At 39.8% G+C, this 24,627-nt stretch overlaps 1 protein-coding gene across 11 annotated transcripts in view; it reads left to right on the forward strand.

The window, feature by feature from the left end:
* LOC132830290 (kinase suppressor of Ras 1-like) overlaps positions 1-24,627 on the forward strand; it is a 205,434-nt gene that overhangs the window by 161,941 nt on the left and 18,866 nt on the right. For 10 of the 11 annotated variants that reach the window (XM_060847854.1, XM_060847856.1, XM_060847857.1 and 7 more), the window contains 8 exons: positions 8,524-8,705; positions 14,441-14,510; positions 15,934-16,017; positions 16,966-17,027; positions 18,063-18,169; positions 19,956-20,115; positions 21,408-21,449; positions 21,703-21,760. In XM_060847854.1, coding sequence (XP_060703837.1) covers positions 8,524-8,705; positions 14,441-14,510; positions 15,934-16,017; positions 16,966-17,027; positions 18,063-18,169; positions 19,956-20,115; positions 21,408-21,449; positions 21,703-21,760 — 765 coding nt within the window. The remainder of the gene's footprint in view (positions 1-8,523; positions 8,706-14,440; positions 14,511-15,933; positions 16,018-16,965; positions 17,028-18,062; positions 18,170-19,955; positions 20,116-21,407; positions 21,450-21,702; positions 21,761-24,627) is intronic. The other variant, XM_060847851.1, reaches the window with a different exon arrangement.

The raw sequence follows: 24,627 nt of genomic DNA on the forward strand, positions 1-24,627 counted from the left end.
AAAAACATGCCAGAGAATTCCTAGAAGCCTGGCACTCCAACCACAACGCCATAAACAAACACATGGATGGTATCTAGATCTATCAATCCCTCAGAAAACCAACAGGAAATGACATCTCCACAAACCCCAGGAACCCCATCCAGAACAAACCTAGAAAGCAGGAGACAACAGCTTTGCTTCACTTGGAGTTCGCCACTGATCACAGGTCAGAATATATAAACGGTTTGTTACACCTGACACTGTTGGCCGAGTGTGTTAGTGTGCAAATTTGTGCATGTTGAATCAGATCAAGCAGAATAGCAAGCACTTTGAGGATTGGTGAGTTTGACAGTGCCCATCTATTTTTCTACACTATTCTCCCATCTCCACTTTCTAATCTCTCCTCCATCTCCTCCTCCCCACACTCTAATTTCAAGTCATTAACTTTTTTTAGGGATGGAGTGGGCAGGATTAAGGTCTTCTTTGATGTTAAAAAAGTTATTTGACAGCCATGATTTCATTTTGACTTGATGTTTCTTTCTTTTCCCCTTGACTGTTAAGAGTTTAAATTGCCATTTTGAAGGCTAGACTGTCATTGCTCAAATGTACCCCCTACTGTTCATTTGCAGAGTAGCATGAGGAAGCAAAGAGAATTTGCTCAGCTGAGTGCCAACTGGTGGTATGAAATGCTCAGCATTAGGGGGAGGAAACATGGCAAGTTTGTACTCTCAAAATCCCAGCCAACTTGATCCATTTATGAAGAATGATTTTTAAAGTGAATTCTTTTTCAGGAATCTGCGCAGTATATGTTGTGCTGCACCACAAAGTAGAGCTGAAAATTCATTTAACCTACTCCCTATAGAACTGTAAGGCAATCCAGCTAAAACTCTTGTATAAGAACTTGTAAAGCATTGGAAGTATGTTATTCTTCTCTGACAATGCCAATTTATTTCAGGTCTTTTTGGGGACTGGTTTGGTAGGCACAACAGCGATTCATGCCATCAATGCTTGTTCTTTCTGGCAAACCATATTTTTAATAGTGACACCCAGATGTAAGACGATCCAGTTATTAGAATGTTTCTGCAGATAATATAGCTTTTTTTCCCTGAACTTTGCGAACTAAACAATGTACCTTATTTCATTTTGTTTGTTATTTTTGTATGTGATATTTGTTAGTTGTAGCCAAGGTTGTGATTGAATGGTTATCTTTATCACCTTGCAAGGATTCCTGGTGGAGACACTAACTGGGCTTTATGCGTAAAAAGAAAAACATGATTTTCTTTTAATAACATTCTTGAGGTTTTTGACATGAAGCTACCTTGCACAGTGTCTGTTGTAAATCATTACAGAGTCACACAGTTTTCCCATAAAATGTTAATATGTAAATATTCATTGGGTGTTCATAAAACATGCCCAAAGTTGAAAGCTTAGTTTCACTACAAAACAAAGATTTGAACATTTATAAATATTCAGAATACTGTATGAAATAGCTTAGAAAACAGCTTTGTATTTAGATATATATTTGATAAATATTCTGCTTCAAGCATTTATCAGGTATTAAACAATAAATGATGATGGGTCAGTAATTAGATTAGATTCCCTACAGTATGGAAACAGGCCCTTTGGCCCAACAAGTCCACACCAACCCGCCGAAGAGTAACCCACCCAGACCCATTTCCCCTCTGACTAATGCACCTAACACTATGGGCAATTTAGCACGACCAATTCACCTGACCTGCACATCTTTGGACTGTGGGAGGAAACCGGAGCACCCGGAGGAAACCCACGCAGACACGGGGAGAATGTGCAAACTCCACGCAGACAGGCACACAAGGAATTGAACCTGGGTCCCTAGTGCTGTGAGGCAGCAGTGCTAACCACTGAGCCACCGTGCTGCCCCTTGTTGTAATAGTTTTGGTAAAAGTTGTTCAGGTTAATTTATTATCTTTTAACCAAAGCCAAGCGTCTCATTGCTTCTAGATTTTGTGCAATAATGCCGATTTACCTTCAGTTTGTTTGTCAGCCAAATATGTGGTCCTTAAGTTGAACTATCCAATCTTGTGTAGATGACACGAAGATTGGTGGAGTAGCAGATAGTGAAGGCGACTATCAGAGAATGCAGCAGAATATAGATAGACTGGAGAGTTGGGAGGAGAAATAGCAATGGAGTTCAATCCGGGCAAATGCGAGGTGATGCATTTTGAAAGGTCCTGTTCTAGAGCAAACTGTATGGTAAATGGAAAAGCCTTGGGGAAAATTGATGTACAGAGAGATTTGGGTTTTCAGCTCCATTGTACCCTGAAGGTGGCAATGCAGATCGATTAGAGTGGTCAAGAAGGCATACGGCATGCTTTCCTTCATCGGACGGGGTATTGAGCATCAGAGTTGTCAGGTCATGTTACAGTTGTATAGGACTTTGGTTCAGCCACATTTGGAATACTGCATACAGTTCTGGTTGTCACATTACCAGAAGGATGTGGATGCTTTGGAGAGGGTGCAGAGGAGATTCACCAGGATGTTGCCTGGTATAGAGGGTGCTAGCTATGAAGAGAGGTTGAGTAGATTAGGATTATTTTCATTAGAAAGACTGAGGTTGGGGGGAGGGGGGGGGGTGGGGGGACTGGATTGAGGTCGACAAAATCATGAGAGGTATGGACAGGCTGGATAGCAAGAAGTTTCCCCCCATAGTGGGGGACTCGATTACTAGGAATCACGCGTTCCAGGTGAGAGGGGGAAAAGATCAAGGGAAATATGTGTGAAAAGTTCTTCATGCAGAGGGTGTTGGGCACCTGGAACGTATTGCCAGCAGAGGTGGTAGAGGTGGGCACAATAGTGTTATTTAAGATGCATCTGGATAGATACATGAATGGGTAGGGAGCAGAGGGACGCAGATCCTTAAAGAATAGGCAACAGGTTTAGATAGAGGATCTGGATTGGTGCAGGTTTGGAGGGCTGAAGGGCCTGTTCCTGTGCTGCAATTTTCATTGTACTTTGTTTGTATGGTTTCCATTCACAGAACAGGAATGCTGAAAATTGCACTTAGTGGGACTAGTAAGTGGCAAGGGCTGAATTTTCAGATATGAAAAATGGCTAACAGCCAAGTTAAAATGGAACTAAATACTGACAATCCAATAAACAATGCATACCTTTTTAAGAAGGAGCTGTTCCAAAAACAGACTAGATGCATTAGTACAACAACAAAAAGGTGTAACAACCGAAATCGGGGGCCCCTTGGCTGATGGAGAGAGAGAATATGAAAAAAGGACGTATGGTTTATGTCATGAATTCTTGAAGTGAGAATCTGTCCTAATGCAGTAAGAGGGAAAGTGATGAGGGGATTGGAGTATTGAATGGTGGTTAAACGGTAACCCAAGCATCTCATCTTGTAAGCAGTAAGTGGATATTAGCAGGTATAATGGGGCCTATTAAGGACAGACAAGGTGTTGTATACTTAGAGACAGGGCAAGGGTAGAGTACTTCATGATTTGCTAAGGAATAGGACTCTGACAAAGTATCAGTAGAAGCAATAGTGGAAGGGAAAATTGAGGGGCAGGATGTGCTGGAAAGATTAGTGATTCTTAAGAGTGGATGTTATCTGGTCTGAATAGCTTGCAGGTCAGATAGATAAGGGAAGTGAGTTGGAGTTGAAAAGAGGTTTACTGTAATCGAAAGAGATGCCAGAGGAATTAGAGGGTGGTAAATGTTACACTGTTCAAGAAAAGAGTACTAAAAACATTACTAGTACATGCTAGTCAATTTAACAATTGTTAGAATCAATAGTTAGGATACACTGGAGAGCAATTGGAGAGAATGGAGTTGATTAAATACATTTTTAAATTGTAGATTGTTTTACTTCAAAGAAATTGAATAAGTAGCAGAAGTTTAATTTAAGGAAATCCAATAGATGACAAAATATCACTCAAGGGGCTGCTGAACAAACTTGAAATTCATGCTGGGCTAGAAACAGAAATCCTAGACCCTCGCATTCCTCATGGTCCATTTCCCTCCACCCTTGAGTCTACTCGGCTGTGCTCAGGTCTAAGGTACTGGGCCGAGATGTACACCCCTCACCTGGGCCCTGGGCCTATGTCATTGGAGGGTCAGTCCCAGGTTGGATAAATTGACTTGAGGACAATGTGGAAGAGGGGCTATTTTTACATTCTCGCTAACACCTTTGTTTAGGTGATGCAGTGATGACAGCCATCCAAATACAGGAGGTAGGGGATATTTGGATTCTCTCAGAAGAAGAATTAGAAGAATTCATTCCTCATCATTATTAATCAACTATCTATTAAATGTAAAGCCAAGGTTTCTAAGGAAAGTATTACATTTCTTAGATGCCATAGTATTTAATTTGGCAGAAAGCAACAGGTGTGAGTTAGCATCAAAATATCTTTTTCCCTAAGTAACTGACCTATCCTTCTAACACAATCATGACCGAAAACAAACCTTCCAGCTAATATTTTTCTATCACAACTTGTGAGGCTGGACTATTTTCATCAGGAAGTTAGTACCCTTTTACTGAATCTCTGATTTCAATCTCAGATTTAAATTTAAGAATTGAGACACACTGTTCATTAAAATAGATTCCACTACATTCTCCTCCATCTCATACAATAGCCCCTAAATATATATCGCCTTACGTGCACCATAACTTATTCATTTGCAAGTACATCATTTTTTCTCTTGCCCTCTCTCACTGTCTTGCTCTGCCATTTGTTATGATCATGGCTGCTCATTAAACTCAATGACCTGTTGCTGTTTTAGCCCCAAATGCTATATCCGACTCATTCTTGAAATCAAACAATGCTTGGGCCTAGACTATTTTCTGTGAATTCCACAGGCTCACCACTCCTGATAAAGAAATTCCTCTCTCTTTCAGTCCCAAATAGTCTACCCTGTATCCCTAATCCGAGACCCCTGGTTCTCGACTCGCCTGTCAGTGGGACCATCCATTGTGCATCTTCAATGTCTAGTCTTGTTAGAATTTCATATTTTCTCTGAGATCCCCCCCTTGCTCCATGTCCTGCCTCACCTCCACCCCCCAAACATTCTTCTGAATCCAGTGAATATAATCCTAATTTAATCTCTCCTCATAATCTCAATGCTGAGGATGGCAGGGACACAGGGAGAACTAGCTATTTGGATACAGAACTGGCTCGAAGGTAGAAGACAGAGGATGGTGATAGAGGGTTGCTTTTCAGACTGGAGGCCTGTGGTCATTGGTTTGCCACAAGGATTGATGCTGGGTCCATTGCTTTTCGTTATTTATATAAATGAATTGGATGTGAACTTAGGAGGTATAGTTGGTAAGTTTGCAGATGACACCAGAATTGGAGGTGTAGTGGACAGCGAAGAAGGTTACCTCAGATTACAACAGGATCTTGATCAGATGGGCCAATGGGCTAAGGAGTGGCAGATGGAGTTTAATTTAGATAAATGTGAGGTGCTGCATTTTGGAAAAGCAAATTAGGGCAGGTCTTCTACATTTAATGGTAAGGTCCTGGGGAGTGTTGCTGAACGAAGAGACCTTGGAGCGTAGGTTCATAGTTCCTTGAAAGTGGCATCACAGTTAGACAGGATAGTGAAGAAGGCATTTGCTATGCTTTCCTTTATTGGTCAGAGCATTGAGTATAGGGGTTGGGAGGTCATGTTACGGCTGTACAGGACATTGGTTAGGCCACTTTTGGAAAATTGCGTGCAGTTCTGGTCTCCTTCCTATCGGAAGGATGTTGTGAAACTTGAAAGGTTTCGTAAAAGATTTACAAGGGTATTGCCAGAGTATTTGAGCTATAGGGAGAGGTTGAATAGGCTAGGGCTGTTTTCCCTGGAGTGTCGAGGCTGAGGGGTGACCTCCGAGGTTTATAAAATCATGAGCATGGATAGGATAAACAGACAAGCCTTTTCCCTGGGGTTGTGGAGACTAGATTTAGAGGGTATAGGTTGAGTGTGAGAGGAGAAAGATATATAAAAGGGAGCTAAGGGACAACTTTTTCACACGGAGGGTGGTGCGTGCATGGAATGAACTGCCAGAGGAAGTGATGGAGGCTAGTATAATTGCAACATTTAAAAGGCATCTGAGGGGTATATGAATAGGAAGGGTTCAGAGGGATACAGGCCAAGTGCTGGCAAATGGGACTATATTAGGTTAGGATATCTGGTCAGCATGGATGATTGGACCAAAGGGTTTGTTTCCATGCTGGACACCTGAGTCGAATAGGCCACCAGAACAGACAGTAAAAAGTGAGGTTTGCAGATGCTGGAGATCAGAGCTGAAAATGTGTTGCTGGTTAAAGCGCAGCAGGTCAGGCAGCATCCAAGCAACAGGAAATTCGACGTTTCGGGCATAAGCCCTTCTTCAGGAATGAGGAAAGAGTGTCCAGCAGGCTAAGATAAAAGGTAGGGAGGAGGGACTTGGGGGAGGGGCGATGGAGATGTGATAGGTGGAAGGAGGTCAAGGTGAGGGTGATAGGCCGTAGTGGGGTGGGGGCGGAGAGGTCAGGAAGAAGATTGCAGGTTAGGAGGGCGGTGCTGAGTTCGAGGGAATCGACTGAGACAAGGTGGGGGGAGGGGAGACGAGGAAACTGGAGAAATCTGAGTTCATTCCTTGTGGTTGGAGGGTTCCCAGGCGGAAGATGAGGCGCTCTTCCTCCAACCGTCGTGTTGTTATGTTCTGGCGATGGAGAAGAGAATTTAACATAGAGAAGTGAGGTGATAGAATCAATATAGTTTAATGGTGCTGTTCTAAAGAATATGCAGATATAGAGGTTTCTGGGGGTTAGTATGCACTGATCTTTTGAAGGTGGCCAATCAGATGGAGAGAATTATCAAAGCACTTAAGAGCTTTATCTTCAGAGATGTCAAGGTATTGATTACAAAAACCTGGAAATTCAGTTCTTTTTTCATCGTAACTACAGTGTTAGGTCCAGTACAGGTCACCACACTCAATATTTGAAGACCCTCATTACTCTGCAGTGGGGATTTACCAGAATGGCTCCAGAGATGGGGCAATTTAGCTTGAAGGTTAGGATGGAGAAGCAGCAGTGGTTGTTCTCCTTGAGGTTCATGGGAGGTCTAATTAAGGTGAACGAGATTACGAGTGGTTTAAATGAGCTAGGCCAGGCTTTCTGCGTGGATGGCCACATTTCAACTTTTCTTTCCCTTGGGAATGGTGAACAAATTTAATTTAAAAATAAAGTTTGGAAGATTGGTGCACTTGAGAAACAAATTCCAAAACAATGACTTGATTTACAGCTCATTCTGCTATAATGTGCGTTTCATTAATGCAAGTTTGCTATACCGCGATCGGCGAATTGAGTACACTTTCTAAACTGCAAACTTTTAAAATGCGCATTAGATAAAAATGTGATCCCATTAGTTTAAACGGTGCTGCTATTACTTGATTTTCTTATAACACGGTATTGCACGAGAACCAGAACTAACGCTAATAAAGTTGACCATTAAAAAGTGCTAAGCATCAGAGTTAACTAATGATTAGCTTTGCTGTATTTCAGTTGGGAACCAGAGCTAGAAAGGACAGAGTTAGGACCACAGGCCTGATCACCCGGGAAGGGGCTCGGACCAGGCTGAGCTGTGGAGTTGGACTTAGAAACGCTGATGTTGCTTTTGCCTCTGGTGGTACACACACCAAACTGGTACCAGCAGAATTCATATGAAATTTATCAGAATTCATCTTAGCTGATGGTGCACAAATAGGGCGATACAGGCCTGAGATGTAGGGGGATATGAGGAAGGGTGCTTTCTGCAGCCAGTGGTAATAATCTGGAACCTGATTGTGACATGAGCAGTGCCGATAGATATGATTGTTGATTTCCAAAGGACATTGTATAAACACCTGAGATCTAAATTTGCAGAGCTGTCAGAATAATATTAAGCAAAAAAAAATCTTTGTACCCAGGGCTGAATGGCTCCTATGTCATTGTGAATATGAAGCAAAGTTTTCTTTGTCAAATTCCACTATTGATAAGAGCTAAAGCCTGTGCTATTGTTTAAATGGTACAAATAACTTTTTTTTCAGATATGTTACTAAATGCACCAAAATTATAGATGTGAGACATTCATTTGGAGAAAGCAGAGGTTTTTTTTGTATTTTTAAATTGTCTATTGAGTGAATCATATATGCTGCAGTTTCAGTTGGAGGTAGATATATGTAATATAAAGTTACTTGACAAGACTCCAGCTAGGTTCCACTATTACAAACATGTAGACCTCTATTAAGAATGCATTTGTGATTTTGGTTCACCAAAAGAAAGTTCTTCTTATTCACTCTACATGTCATCTTATGGCTCCATTCTGCACTTTTTTAGCCCCATAATTGAGTTGATTCATTTCAGTCCTGTTCTTTGGTATTAAATCTGTCACCATAACCCTTGTGATTCAATTATAATGGTATTTTTATTTAAATTTGTAGTATGCATTTTATCACTTCTTTGCAATTTTAGATTATACAGCATATTGATTTAATTATATTATCATTATTATTATTATTCGTCAACGTAACTATTGTTCAACTTTTCTTTCTAGGTTCGGTAAGAAAAACAAGTTTTTTCTCAATCTGAACATCAATGGCAGTGGCAGCAGCTGTGATGATATTGCTACCCGATCCCCTTTAATGCCATGTAGGCCTTTCTTTCCTCAATCTATTGGGAGTTCTCACTGTGTTCCCACAACGCCTTGTCCGTCTGATGACCACAGTTCTCCTAAAAGTTGGTATTTTAACATTAACATGACTCTGATGCATGCAGTGTTTCGGTGTTTTTGCACTTATCACTAGATTATTTGGCATAATCCTGCATGGCATGCTTGGTTTTCAAGTTTGCATGATTTTTTTCTCAGTGAATGGGCTGAGTAGACAACTAATCAATGTGCAAATGTTTCACTCTAATCACTTTAAATATGTGTTGAATCTTGCCTCTATTTCAAAAATGCATCTTTCCTGTCTGTTCTTGATGTTTTCTGGAAATATAATTAATTTTAATTAAATTCTTGCAAACCTCTTATGCCATGCATCATTCCATAGCTGAAATAGCAAGTATGGCATGATCATTATTTCTCTTGAACAAATTAAGAGTTGCGTGACTAGCCCACAATTGCAATTAACTGATTGTGCAGTTAGCTGTGCATCCTCAATATAAACTCTCTTCGGTTGGATCAAAGAGCTGAACTCCAAAGGTGAGGTGAAAGTGGCTGCCCTTGACATCAAGGCTGAGTTTGACTGAATGTGGCATGGGAAACTAGAGTCGATGGAAAAGCTCTCTGCAGTTGGAGTCATACCTGGCATTTGGAAGATGGTTGTGATTGTTGGTGGTCAGTCATCTTAGCTCCAGGGCATCTCCAAGAGTTCCTGAAGGTAGTGACCGAGGCCAACCATCTTCAGCTGCTTTTGTCAATGGCCTGCCCTCCATCATAAGGTCAGAAGTGGGAATGTTCACCAAAGATAGTTTGCACATAACCAGCACCATTCATGATGACTCGGATGTTGAAGCTGTATGTTCAAATGCAGTAAAATGTGGACAAAATCCAGGCTGGGTGGCAAGTAACATTCACACCACACAAGTGCCAAGTACTGACTGTCTGTCTGCAATAAGCAAACATTGAAATTTACAGCTGACCTTGGAGAAACCTGTGTGTGGGAGCTCACAGCAGGGGAGCAGCTAAGTGGCCACTGAAAGCATAACTCACTGTTTTCCTTTTATAAAGCGATGATAGCAAGTGGTGGGCTTTTAAAATTTGTTATTGAGATCTGTCTCTTGATTAAACTTTAAAAACATAAAAACACAGGTACTAAGCTAGCCTGAAGCAGTATTTTTTTTAAAGCAGGAAGACTGTGCTATTTTCTGGGTCTGTAGATTGGTAACATGCAAAAATGGCATGTTCGACGAAAGGGTCTGTTTCCATGCTGTGCACCTCTGTGGCCTGTAGTAGAGTGATGTGTTCTTCCTGTTGGATGTGGGAGATTAGGGAGAGTTTCCATGTTACTGATGATAATGTCTGCAAGAAGTGTATTTGGTTGTAACTCCTATTGGACTGCATGATCCAGATGGAGCGGCAGTTAGAGGCAGTGAGGAATTTGGGGGGGGTGGTGTGGAGGGGGGTGGGTTAAAGGGAGGAAGGGAGTTAAACTGAAGATGCAGACAGGTAGACTGTTGACCTCCAGGAAAGCTAAGGGAGGGAGGCAGGTAGTGCAGGAGTCTCCTGTGGCTATCCCAATCTCAAACTGTTGTTGAAATTGTAGGCAGGGATGTAGCACTGACGGTCAGGTTTCTGGTACCTAGGCTGACTCTAATGTAATGAGGGGTCTGCCAAGTTCCAAACAATTGATTGTGATAGGGGACTCTCTTGTCAGAGGTACAGACAGATGATTCTGTGGCTGACAGCGAGACATCAGAATGGTGTTTTGCCTCCCTGGTGCCAGGTTCAACGATATCTCAGGGGGTGCAGATTGTTGTCTAAGAGTAGAAGGCCCAGTGTGAGGTTGTGTACACATTGGAACTAACAACACAGGAAGAGTAAAGGACGAAAACCTGAGGAGAATATAGGAAGATAGGCAGAAATTTAAAAAGTAGATCCTCAAAAGTAGTAATATCTGGATTACTCCTGGTGCTACGAGCTAGTGAGGGTAAGAATAGGAGGACAGAGTAGATGAATGCGTGGCTGAGGAACTGGTGCATGGGAGAAGGATTCACATTTTTGGATCATTGGAATCTCTTCTGGGATAGAAGTGACCTTTATCAGGAGGATGACGGATTGTACCTGAATTGGAAGGAGACTAATATGCTGGTGGGGAGATTTTCTAGAGCTACTCAGGAGGATGTAAACTAGTAAAGGGTGGGGAGGGGGGGGGAATGCAGGGTGGTGGCGACAAGGGTGTGGTGGGGGGGAGGTGACAGGACCCTGGGCAATTAGTGAGGAAAGAGATCAGTCTAATCCTAGAATCTGGCACCTTTATTGCTTTCTTTTCAGATTTCTCTTCCACAAACAAACACCACTTTTTAAAACATTAACTTCAATTAAATTGATAACAAGTATTTCCCATACTGCTTTTATTTGCAAAACTGTGCTGCCATCCCATTATGTGGAATTTTAGTTGTCCTTTTGTTTTTATATCACTGACTGTCGTGAAGGAAGTGCATATTCTGTAACCTACTTTAACCACTGTTTAGGGCACACATTATACACCCAATTACTTGGAAAACGTAGGGGGTGATGTCGCACTGACAGCCAGGTTTCTGCTACTGAAAATGATACTAATGTAATGAGGGGTATGCCAGGTTATTCTACAATAACTAACTTTATTGTCATGAATAATAGTGCATCATTGGTATCCGAACATGAAGTGATAGTTGCTTTATAACTGTGCTCAAGATATCACATGATGCAAAATGTTTGCTAATAGGAGCTGCAGCTGCTACTCAAGTATAGCACCGCCCACATGAATTTCTTATTGAATATCTTTGCATGCAATAGTGTCCTGCTTGTAAGCATTATGTGACATTGCAATATTTAAAGAAATACTTCATTCTTGAGAACAAAGAGTTGGCAATTGATGAACCCACTTGGTATCATAGTGTTATCAACAGGTCTTACTAACTAGCCCATGCAGCTGGAACTGGCTGTGCCCCTACAGGGGGCGCAATTATAATTTGGCTTGTCGTATTTCTTTTTTTGTGGCATAATTGATCTGCAAAGTACAGCACAATAATGTGAATAATCACTGATCTTTATTATTCTGGCCTTCAGTGTTAATTATTGCTGAACTTGTCCTGTGACTTTTATTTGAAATATTGCTTTGATTTATTGATTTCTCTTCCTGACCCCATCTTCTATGCTCTACATCATTCTCCCCCTAACCCTCTGCCCTCCTCTCCTTATCCATGTCTGCTGGTATCTTGCCAGTGGGGTCATTCTTTGTGTGAGGCTTGGCACTAAACATGAGCAGGCATTTTACAGTGTCAGAACTGAGCCTGGTTTCATTCCATCCAAACTTTGTGTACACTTTGCAGCAGTCACTAGATAATGATCATGGAAGTAGAACATCTACATTTCAAATGTCACCACGATCCATCAAATTAGCACAATCTGTAACACTTTAAGCTGTATTGTTTAGCATCTTGGAGTATAATAATCTTTTAATTCTACTTAATAGTAACATAAATTATTTTTTGTACCCTCTGTCGTTTTTTAAACCAGTTAGATCAACAGGTCCCAGATATGTTCTTAGCCCTCATTGACTCAGTCCATCTCAGCAATTCTGACAGCAAAGTGGCCTGGAATTTGTGGGTAATACCATATAGCACCTATCAGAAACCAAAAAGATAACTGCCCACTATGATTTAGCAGAATCTAAAATACTGATTTTTCTCTGTGCTGTTGTGACTTTGACTTTGGTGCCACCTAGAAATAGTGCTTGCAGCAGACAGGCCGATAAGCCAATCAGATTGAAGAATTCTGATGACCAGAACAGTAGTGATATTTATCACATTTTAGAATATTGTACAGGAAGCAATATAAAGATTAAGGCGTATACATGAGATTAAGGTAGAAGTAGAAATATGAAAGTTTTGATCAAAGTTGAAATGTGATAGAAGAAATTATTTTAAAATTGAATTTTCAATTCTCTAGATTTTAAAAACTACGTTTTTCGGATCAGAGGCTATTTAGCAGGTTTGATATGCTGTTTAAAAATTCAGTTGCATCTCATTTAGCCAATGCAAACTGAGAATAGTGCGCAAGTTGAAGTTCACAAACTTTACAGATTCTGTATTGATTGCATTTGTGAAATCTGCAACATCATACCCTTTCTGGAGTAGCAGGGTAGATTTAGATTAGATTTCCTACAGTACAGAAACAGGCCCTTCGGCCCAACAAGTCCACACCGACCCTCTGAAGAGCAACCCACCCAGACCTATTCCCCTGCATTTACCCCTAACTAATGTACCTAACACTATGGGTAATTTAGCATCGCACCTAACCTGCCCATCTTTGGATTGTGAGAGGAAACCGGAGCACCCAGTGGAAACCCACGCTGACATGGGGAAAATGTGCAAATGCCACACAGGCAGTTGCTCGAGGTGGGAATTGAACCCAGGTTCCTGGCGCTGTGAGGCAGCAGTGCTAACCACTGAGCCACCATGCCGCCCAAAACCAGTGAAAATTTCTCATTCTCCTTGATCAATGCTATATGTGGGAATGTTACTATCCATTTGTTTAGCACTGTGATGAGCTTCAATAGTTCTGTGATCATTATAACTTATACATTCTAGGTCCTTTTTATCCACAGCTTTCAGCCTTTAAAGGGCTAAATTCTAAGGCTTAATCTAATGAGGCTTGTATTTGCTGATTCCTTATAAAGTTAAAAATCGTGCAACATTAGATCATAGTCAACAGGTTTATTTGGAAGCACTAGTTTTCGGAGCGCTGCTCCTTCAAATGGTTCATTAACCACCTAACAAAGCAGCAGCACTCCGAAAGCACTCCAAATAGACCTGTTGGACTATAACCTGGTGTTGTGATTTTTAACTTTGTACACCCCTGTCCAACACTGACATCTCCAAATCATTCTTATGAAGTGTAGCTTTTTTCGCAATGTATCAAACTCTTTTGACTAGATTTTGAAGTTTGCCAGATTGTATTAACAACATGCAAGTACTTCTTCACTTTCTTCTATTGTTCCAGTAATTATCATAAATGTTTTTTCACCCATCTTTACTTGTGCAGTTCACTCTGCTCCCCTCCACCAACCTAAAAACTCTTCCAGTTCTCCAAAACATAGCATTATGTTTTTAACCTAAGCTGGAATATGAGAACCTTAAAGGAACATTCTTTATAAAGAATGAAACTAATGTAAAATCATTATTTTTTTTCCCCCCAACCAGTTTCCCTATCCAAATAAAATAATGAAGGAACTCTCAAACATGGAAAATTGGTCATTTGGGGAACTGCAGATACAGCATGTCTGTTTATTGCTGAATGGTCCTACAAGGTCATTCACTGTCTGTTTTTGACTAAAACCACTTTGATGTAATAGGTTGTTTTACATATACAGTTTAAGTCAAATGATTAGCTTATCTACCATTCTCTTTAATTAGAGAATAAGAAGTTTTGTGGAGCCAAGTTTGTTTTGGTGTGCATTGATTTATCCAAAACTTTATTCCATAACCCTGTGTTTTATTATTACAAGAGCCTCTGTTTAAATTGTGTAAGTCCTTGATGATGCCTGAAAGGCACCAAGCTTAGATTTTGTGCTTGCATCCAAGGCAACTTGAGCCTCATACACAATATAAATCCCTTCTTCTCATTTATGGCAATCCAAGGTGATGTAGAATGTGCCTTAAAGCAAGCATTGACTTGTTAAGTCCAAGTAATTTTCACCTTAGCAACTGTTAAAAATGGTTTAATTGGCTTTTTTACTGTTTAAATGTAGCCTCTTCATCCTTTGCAGACACTTTACATGTACCGCGTGGATCTCCTCAGATGGTGCAGAGAGATTTTGGGCTTTCCATTACACATAGGTAAGTAATAAGAACCCAGAAGAAAATTTCTTCTTTCTTGGGTCTATAAATATTTATGGTGACACAGTTGAATCTGTTGGCCTTTATTCACATTTTAAGATCGGATTATTATTGTTTTGTCTCCTTTTCTCGCACTGCAGCCAAAGGAGATGAGGCTAGAATAATAAATCAAGGATGAAGTAGGATTACCTTTCTTTAAACAGCAAATTTAGAGAGCATGATTGAAATATAACTTTAGTTCTGTAGTGTTCCCTTTCTTACTGTTGTTGTTGAGTTCTGCCTGGTTATCTACCTGATAGTTGCCCATAAAAGTGATTTTAAAATCAGGAACTGGACTTGTGGGGAATTACAGGGCAGGTACGGCGTCATGTCACTGTATGATGCAATTGTTGCACCCATTCTGAGAATGATTTTTTAGTTTGGGAAAGCCACGAGTCAACCCAGCAAATGGAACTGATTATTTTGTTTACGTTGTGCTTAAAGGAGTTATTAATGCATTACCCATGATGGTGAAAATAACCAAACGTTGGGTAAATTTGTCCCTGGAAGACTGCATTTTAAAAATCGCAATTCTGTTTTTAAAAGAGATGTGTAAATGTGTTTTTAACCTTACAATCCACAATTGTTTGCTGCTATTGACCTCTTAGAAAGTAGCGTTCCTAGAAATGTCTGGTTGGATCTTGGTTGTACTTCTTATTGGATGTCCAAAGATATGCAGGCTAAGTGGATTGGCCATGCTAAAAATTGCACTGTGGTGTCCAGAGATATGCAGGTAAGGTGGGTTAGCCATGGTAAAACACCATGTGAGGTTACAGGGATGATGCAGGAGTGGGTCTGTATGTGATGCACTTCAGAGGGTTGGTGCAGACCCGATGGGCTGAGTGGCCTCTTTCTTCGCTGTATGGATTCTATGATCCTATGAATGTGTAACTGTAGTTTGGAATTTTTATCAGTGACCCATTGTCATTCTTTCAGAGATATGACAATGTTACAAATTTCTATTTATGAAAGCAGGCTAATTGTTACATAATTTATTTAAAAGATTAATTTTCATTTTTTTGGTAATGTTAGAGTTGACTTGTTTTCAGGAACCTATGTTCAAAATTTTCATTGTCCAATCTGTGCAATTACGAATTGTATAAATTCTTCATGGGATGTGAGTTTTCTCAATTCTCAAAGCCATTTCAAATGGGTTTTTTAGAGTGTTATTAGCCAGTTTTCATTGCTACATGGAGCAAAAGGAATGTCTTGAACTGCACATAATCAGCTTAAAAATGTACTTGTATGCTTTGCTTTTAGTGTTTGGTGGGAAACCACTTTGCTGTTGACTCCTGTGTTGTTTTGGAGTCTGTTATCAATCTTTTTAGATATAACCTTTTCTGTTGCTTGTAGGCTTAAAAATAAATGTGTTGCATACTTTTAGGTTTTCAACAAAATCCTGGCTATCACAGACCTGTCAAGTTTGTCAAAAAAATATGATGTTTGGCGTAAAGTGCAAGCATTGTCGGTAAGTTTTGCCAGAATGGTTAATTTGTCTGAGTCATTTGAACAACTATAATTGTATTATACCACATAATTAGTGTAGTTTGAATGAATGTACTGTCTAAGACACTAACAAAGCCAAAAGTTGCATTCCTGGGCTGATCATCTAAGATGGGGAATGTTGGTTAAGATGGCTTCTGTTGAATTTCATCCCGTGCTGCCAAATTTGAAGGATTGTGTGCATGCATGGGAGACATTAGATGAGGACAGGATCAAGTTATGTGAGCGAAGCACTTCATTGTTAAATATTCTTTTGCTACCCATTGGTGAAACATGTAATAAAGCACATAAATGGATTTAAATCATTCCTGCACTGTAGAATTGGACAATTTCTTTGGTTTTGTGAGAGCATTATAAGGAAACTTCATGGATAGAAGCCCAGAAATTTCAACTCAGGTCGCTGGTTCCAAACTGTTTAGTTGACTTGTAGAAATGGGTTGTATCAACCCTGTTACTGTGATAAATGTATGTTTGTGTTCAGTGTGAGGAATGTTTTGAAAAGTTGGTTAACCAAGACTGATTAATTGGTTCCTAGGAATTGGGTGTTCCTTTGTCTTAAATCAGGAAATGATAATGTTCCCAAAATCTGACCATTTCTCATCAGAATCTAAATAACAGATATCCACAAAACCAGTTTAAGAAGTATAAAGCTGTACATGAATAGGTTGTTGCGGAATAAAGTATTTAAATAAATGCCATTCTTAATTTTTAAAAAGTGTGTTTTTCTTAACATTTTCTCCCAATTTTTAGGATGTAAGAGCTTTTCATAAAATACTAATTGTAATTACCTTTATCCATTATTTCTGTTGATCTGTCAATGAAGATCATGAATCGATTATCACCAATCTTATTTTTGTAACAAATCGTAATAAATTTGAGCGCATGTTGGTACTTTATTTTGCTTTCCTTTTAGATTAAAGTGCCACAACAAATGCACGAAAGAAGCTCCTCCATGCCGGATATCATTTCCTCAAAGTACGATTTCCGTTTGTAACGTAGAGTGTGCAGTACTTTTTCATGAAGTATATTTTTAGTCACATCGTTAGCTAATTTCTAAGCATTAAGAGGGGAGGTTAAAAGTGGGTATAATGTAATGTTTTGAATGACAGTGATGGACTTCAGATTATCTGTTTCTCTGTCACTAATGCACGCACCTCTCCCACCAGCATTAATCTTTCTCCCTCAACCAGCACCATTTTAATTTAGACTATCACAGATTGCCACTTGTTCTCAGTCACCACTCGGCTGCCCTTAGCATGGTCCGTTGGCATCTGTCTTCAGAAATTAGATGTTAGCATCCTCATCCCTTTAGCTCCCCTCTCAGCCTTATCTCTCCAACAAACTTAATGTCCTCCAGCTGTATGTGGTAGTGTGTGCACACTTTTATTTCTGATGTGAATTTACAGTTTATTTTCTTCATCTGCCTATTGATATAATTCTGTTTGCTACCTTCTTTTCTAAAAGCCCACCAGTAATCTTTCACACCAATGCTGTTTCACATGGCTGTAAAGTAATGCAGCTGATTTTGTGTGTGTGTGTGTGTGTGGGGGGGGGGGGGGTGTTGTTGGGGAGGAGCAGGTGGCTCTGTGTGGTATTAAATTGCTGATAGAAACTGTACGATGAAATTTTGTGAAGCTAGAATATTATCACTTCCTTAGAAAGATGCTCGTAATCCTGAGCAGCAGGGAAACTGCATTCTGACTTACGCAAGCTACGTTTCACATTGCTGCATTTGTTTGGAATGGAATAAGAAAATAAATGAAGGTTCAGCTTATGTCTAGATAATATGTTGTTTAATTTTACAGCACACTTGTTCAGTAAAGGTGCAGTCTGCTGTTATGAGATATTTTGCACCAGGAGCAGAAGGAGCTCCTGTTTTTGTTCAGCCCTAAAATGTTATAGTCTGAAATTTAGTTCAACTCAATTTAAGGGTTCTGCATTGTTGCAGAAGTGAGTTACATGATGATATGTTGTTTTGAGAAACCAGTAATACAAATTTCTCTTATCTAGTATCATCAAAAATTCGAAGAACAGAGTCTGTACCATCTGATATAAATAATTCTGTGGATAGATCTGCAGAACCTCAATTTGGCACTCTTCCAAAGGCACTAAAAAAGGTAACTTAATGCTGTTTTCCCGTTTCTTGTTCCAGTGCGTCTACTTTGTTGACTTAAGCATGGATGACCTTTATTAGCTTTTCAAAAAATATACAATATTGAATGGGGACTGCTTGCATTGGTAATAAGTAAAATATTTTAGGGTTTGGTTTGACTTTTCTCCAAGTACACATACTTCAAACCAAACCATGCAGAAGGTAGTCATTTAGCCTGTTGTGCAGCCCTTTGAAAGAGCTGTCCAAGTAATTTCACTCTTCACTCAATGAAGTCTGTGGTGTAGAGGAAATGTCACTGACTAGTAACCCACAGGGCCAGTCAAATGAATTGGAGTATTGGGTTCATATCCCCACTACGGCAATGTGTGAAATTTAAATTGTGTCAACAAATCTGGAGTTGAAAGCTTGTCTCACTAATGGTGACCATGGTCATAATCATTGATGTGCAGATTAGATGGATTGGCCATTCCAAATTGCACTGTCGTGTCCACGGTTGTTCAGGCTAGGTGGGTTAGTCATGGTAAATGCAGGGATGGGTGGGGTGTGATGTTCTTTGGCAGGTCGGTGCATACTCGATGGCCTGTATCTGCACTGTAGGGATTCTGTGAGAAGTCTATGATGCTCTGTTTTGTAATGGTTTCACAAGTGATTTATATTCTTGCTACTTATGACTCTTCAAGCACACTGTTTGTTTCTATTTTTTAAAAATGAATCATTTTGCAATAACCTGTTCCTCACCAACTTTAAAAAATTACAATTACGTAGCACCTTACATGACATCCAACATTTTAGTGTTTTGCAACCAATTGAATACCTTTTAAAATTATGGTGTTGTTATAATGTTGGAACTGCAACACCCAGAACCTTTCCCTCCTCCGCATTGTGCTCATGACCAAACAATCTGGTTTTGTGGTGTTTCTTTAAAGATTGGCCAGGGCACAAGGGATGGCTCCCCTGGACCCTCAAAAATAATGATGTGGGACCTTTATTTGCATGGGTCCTCAATTGAAAGAATCATCTGAAAGATGGCAACCCTGATGGTGTGGAACCATGTATACAGTACCTACTGTAGCTCTCTCGCTGTCTCGCTCACGCTCACTTTGGACTGTTTTGTGCTTCTGAACATTTAATCTACAATTGTCTACCTCCTGCAGAAGTGCTACCATCTGACATTTGGCTCACATTAATGTGAGCACAAGAAAAGACAACCACTGTGTAACAATTCCTTGGTTTCAAAACTTTGACCTTCAGCTGCTGCTTTGTCCACCTCCCGTTGAATTTGTTGAACTATCTGCTCATTTTTTTGGCCGTCCATATGTTCATTGCACTCTATACATAAATCTGAGCTGTTTTCATGTTCCCTTCTCTGAGATTGAATTCCTACCTTAAATTGAAGAATTGTTTTGAAAGAGAACAGATGCCAAATGATGTATGAAGCCAAAACTTTTAAAAGCTGTTCTACACTGAGACATCAGGGCAATATCTGTAACTGTCCCCATCATATTGGAAGTGCATTGAAAGGCAAATATCTGGTGAAAAAGTTTGAAACTACTATTCTGTACAAGCTGATAACACTGAAGTTAATTATTTATTTCCTGAGCATCTAGTATTTAGCCTTGTCATCCAGATTAAATTGTGCATCGTTCATAGGAACGTTTTTAGTGTAACATATTTTTGAAACTCTTCACATGGATATAAAATTCAGATGTGGAACTGTTTTGAAATGTCTCTGGTTACATTACAAATCATTAAATGTTAAATTAAGTTAAAATATCAACTTTTATTCGTAGGATCATGCACCAGTTCCTTTGGATTCCAGCAGCAACCCATCTTCAACAACATCTTCAACTCCTTCTTCTCCAGCACCTTTTCAATCTTCCAATCCTCCTAGCGCCACCCCACCTCCAAACCCTTCTCCAAAAGGTCCCAGAGACAGGTTCAAATTTCCAGGTATGTCTTAAAATATAATATTATGGACGAAATGCCCTGACCCCAAATACTGCAGTTTGGTGTCAATGAAACTGGCAGCATTTGTTATCATTAGTTGGGGGTCTCATTCCTCTGAAGCCCCACATGCATAGTTACATCTGGAAATCTAAAGTCAGGAATATGATACTCCTCTACAGTTATCGCAGCCTTCAAAAATACAATGAGCATAAATTAGTTGGTTGACGTGAACTTCAACTTTTCAACACAGTATTTTTGCTGTAAAATGGTGGATCTTGTTTAATTATATATAATTAAAAGATATGTCTCGTTTTGATTTTAAACTTTTCCAGATTATTACATTTCTTTAACATTTTAAGAATCCAACTGAACACATTAAAATATAAAACTGTACGGCACCGGAACAGGCCCTTTGGCTCATGAGGTTGTGCCAAATATGGTGCTGGTTAAACTAATCCTTTCTGCCTGTCCTTGGTCCATATCCCTCCATTCCTTGCATATTCATGTGCTTATCTAAAATTCTGTTAAAAGTTCCTATCATATCCATGAATATTACTTTTCTTGGCCTACAACCAAATTAATACTTTCTTCCAGCTGAAATGCCGTGGTTATGTGGGCTCTGGAATAATTTTATGTTTCTCTCCTTTTCCACTCTCTCTGTTCCCATCTCCCCAAACTCAGTACACTCACTCATTAATCAGAGGATTCTTCTAATAGGATTCCAACAAGTTGGACAACAGTGAATTGATGGAATTTTTGCATTGGATTAACTGGAATTCAAATTGCAGCATCCTAAATAGGAAACTTAGTGTAATTCAGGAGCTGCTGTTACAATTCATTTGTAATCTAACCTGATTTAGCATGCTATAAAATGAGGAAATTCTCAATTTCAACAAATTTATAGGTTTTAAAAAGAACATGTCAATGAATTTGCCCTTAATAAACCTTACCGTTAGCAGCTGTAAGAAGTTCTTTGCTTTCCTCAGAATTGTTAGAATTTTATATTTCTGGACTAATATGGAAAAAGATTAAATGTAGATAAAGTGAAGCCTCACTAAACCCTGCAAAACTATGGGAATATTGGATTTAAAAGACACTAACTGACATCCACTGTTTATCACGCCAATCACCATGTTTTGGAAATGCTGTTTAGTGAAAAGGTTTTCTGTTCAGAGGTATAAAGTTGAAAATGCATGATTAGTCTATAATAATAAGAAAACTAAATGCTGGCTACTATCCTACGGTTTCTTAACTGATTGTAATCTATTCTTCTGCCTGTGTGACCTTTCCCCAAGCTGCGTACTACTTTCATCATAGACAACAGTTTATCTTCCCAGGTGAGTAGTAAACCTAGTCTTTTCTACTAACATTATTTCTCTCTTCACCTTTTTTTCAGTCTTCACACTTGAATCTTGAGGGTGGAGAAAACCTCAAAACATTACTAACTTGTGTGATGTAGTAATAACTGTGCACTGTTAGTATTTAGGTTAGTTTTCACTTTGTTATTTTAGTGGCTTAGTCTGTGTAGAACTGAACAATGGGATAAATGTCCTATTTTACTGACTGGCATTTTAACTTCTTGTCATTTAGATGTTCCTAGTCCATCTCTGCCTGTCACTTTACAACCCGATAATTCTGAAGACACTAAGTAAGGCTTTGTTTTCTCTTCTTTTAATTCTGCAAAGTAATATACAAAGTTCAATGTATTGATGTAAATATGCTGTGCACAGCAAAAGCAAGGCAAGGGATGTTCTTAAGATAATAACTAGGGAAAAAAGCAGATCCTTTTAGTGGCCACAGAGGTAATGTGTATGTGAACCTGGAAGATGTGAGCACGGTCCTCAATGTGTCAGTCTTCACATTCTTAAAGAATAATACTAGAATGGACATCAGGGTAGATGACTGTGGGATATTAGAAGACGTTAACAGAGAAATGAGGGACAAGCAGGTTTAGCAACCTTACAAGTGGATTAATCTGGAGGCTGAGCTGAGTTGTATCCCAGGCTATTGAAGGATGCAAGGGAGGAAACACTAGAAGGTCTAACTGTAATTTTTGTATCCTCTCTGACCGCAGGTGAAGTGTCAGAGAATGAGAGGACTGCTACCATTGTCTCATTATTTTTAAAAGAAAAAGGGGAGGAAGGGATAGACCAATAAAATACAGGCCAGTCAATCAAGAAAATAGTGAAGAACTTATTAGAATTTTGAGGGACAGAATATATCTGCATTTGGAGAGATACTGATTCATTGGGGATAATCAGCATGGATTTCTTAAAATTTGACAAATTTTGTTGAATATTTTATTAAGGTATCCTTAGGTGTTGCTGAAGCTAAAACATTTCATGTCATCTACATGAACTTTAGCAAGATTTTTGATAAGCTGTCTCATGGCAGCCTGGTCAAGAAAGCAAGAGCCCATGGATCCAAAGTGAAGTGGCACAATGGAGCCAAAATTGGCTGAGAGGAAGGAAGCAAAGGGTGGTGGGAGGAGGATGCTTCTGTGACTGGTGATCTGTTTTGAATGATGTTCCCCAAAGCTTAACCATTGGAGTCCTTGGCGGATTGTGACTTTTCATAGAGTCATAACATTATAGAGATTTACAGCACAGAAACAGACCCTTTGGTCCAACTCATCCAGATATCCTAACCTAATCTAATCCCATTTGCCAGAACTTCATCCATATCCCTCTAAACCCTTCCTATTCATATACCCATCCAGATGCCTTTTAAATGCTGTAATTATACCTGCCTCCTCCACTTCCTCTGTCAGCTCATTCCATACACTCAACAGCCTCTGTGTGATAAAGTTAGCCCTTAGGTCTCTTTTATATCTTTCCTCTGCCCTAAACCTATGCCCTCTAGTTCTGGACTCCCCTACCCCAGAGAAAAGACTTTGTCTATTTATTCAATCCATGCCTTTCATGGTTTTATAAACCTCTATGGAGGTCACCCGTAAGCCTTTGACACTCCAGGGAAAACAGCCCCAGCCTATTCAGCCTCTCCCTATAACTGAAATCCTCCAGTCCTGGCAACATCCTTGTAAATCTTTTCTGAATCCTTTCAAGTTTCACAACATCCTTCTGATAGGAAGGAGACCAGAATTGCGCACACTATTCCAAAAGTGGTCTAATCAACGTCCTGTACAGCTGCAACATAAGCTCCCAATTCCAGTACTCAATGCTTTGACCAATAAAGGAAAGCATACCAAACACCACCTTCACTATCCTATCTACCTGCGACTCTACTTTCAAGGAGCTATGAACTTGCACTTCAAAATCTTTTTGTTCAGCCACACCCCCTTGGATCTTACCATTTAAGTGTATAAGTCCTAATAAGATTTGCTTTCCCAAAATGCAACACCTCACATTTATCTAAATTGAACTCCATCTGCCACTCCTCAGCCCATTGGCCCACCTGATCAAGCTCCCATTGTACTCTGAGGCAACCTTCTTTGCTGTTCACTACACCTCCAATTTTGGTGTCATCTGCAAACTTACTAATGATACCTCGTATGTTCATATCTGAATAATTTTACTTGAATATACAATGAGCATTATGGATGATACAAAAAATGAGAAGGGTGGTAAACAGTAAGGAGGATGGATAAGAACTGCAGGAGGTTATTGACAGATTGATAGGTGGGCAAAGCATTGGCATGTGGAAGTTAGCTCTGAAAATATAATGTGATGCACTTGAGGGCTAACATATATGAATGACAGGAATCTGGAAAATAACTGAAGATCTGAAGGACCTTGGCTTACATATCCACAGATTCGTGAAGGTGGCAGGACAGGTAGATAAGACACATGGGATTCTAGCCTGTATTAGCAAAGGCATTAATAGAAGAGCAAGGAGTACTTGTAGAATGCAAAACTGCTGTTTATGGCACAAAAGAGTACAGTTTCAGCAACCACTTTAGAGGAAGGTTATGTGATTTGCACAAGAGAGGATGTAGAGGAGATTAGCAGCATGATGCCTGGGCTGGGAGATCTGACCTATGAGGAAAGATTAGATAGGCTGGGTTTATTTTCTTTGGAACAGTGAAGGTTGTGAGGCGACCTGAGAGAGGTGGATTCAATAATGAGCATAAATGGGGTGGATAGGAAGGCATATTTTCCATTAGTAGGGGGAGGGGGTCAATAACTATGGGGCATAGATTTTAGGTAAGAGGGCGAATGTTATGAGGAAAGTTGAGAATTGTTTTCTCTGAGGATGATGAGAGTCTGGAATTCACTGTCTGAATTTAAGCAGCATTTAGGTATTCACTTTTGTTGCCGTATCTCCAGAGCCAAAAGTGGAAAATGGGATTAGTGTGATTAGTGTAATCAGATCTTTGTCAACCAGCATGGACATAATGGGCCAAATGGCCTCCTCCCATGCCACAAACACCTGAGGTTTACACCATTTATTTGCTGTATAGCATGTTCCAAATGTCAGTTGTGTGTGGCAGAGCTGAAAATGGTCACCATAGCAATTCATTTGCTTTCCTCAAACAAGTGATGAACGCAAATTAGC

The sequence above is a fragment of the Hemiscyllium ocellatum genome, chromosome 31 (genome assembly GCF_020745735.1).
Source record: "Hemiscyllium ocellatum isolate sHemOce1 chromosome 31, sHemOce1.pat.X.cur, whole genome shotgun sequence".
Taxonomy (NCBI): domain Eukaryota; kingdom Metazoa; phylum Chordata; class Chondrichthyes; order Orectolobiformes; family Hemiscylliidae; genus Hemiscyllium; species Hemiscyllium ocellatum.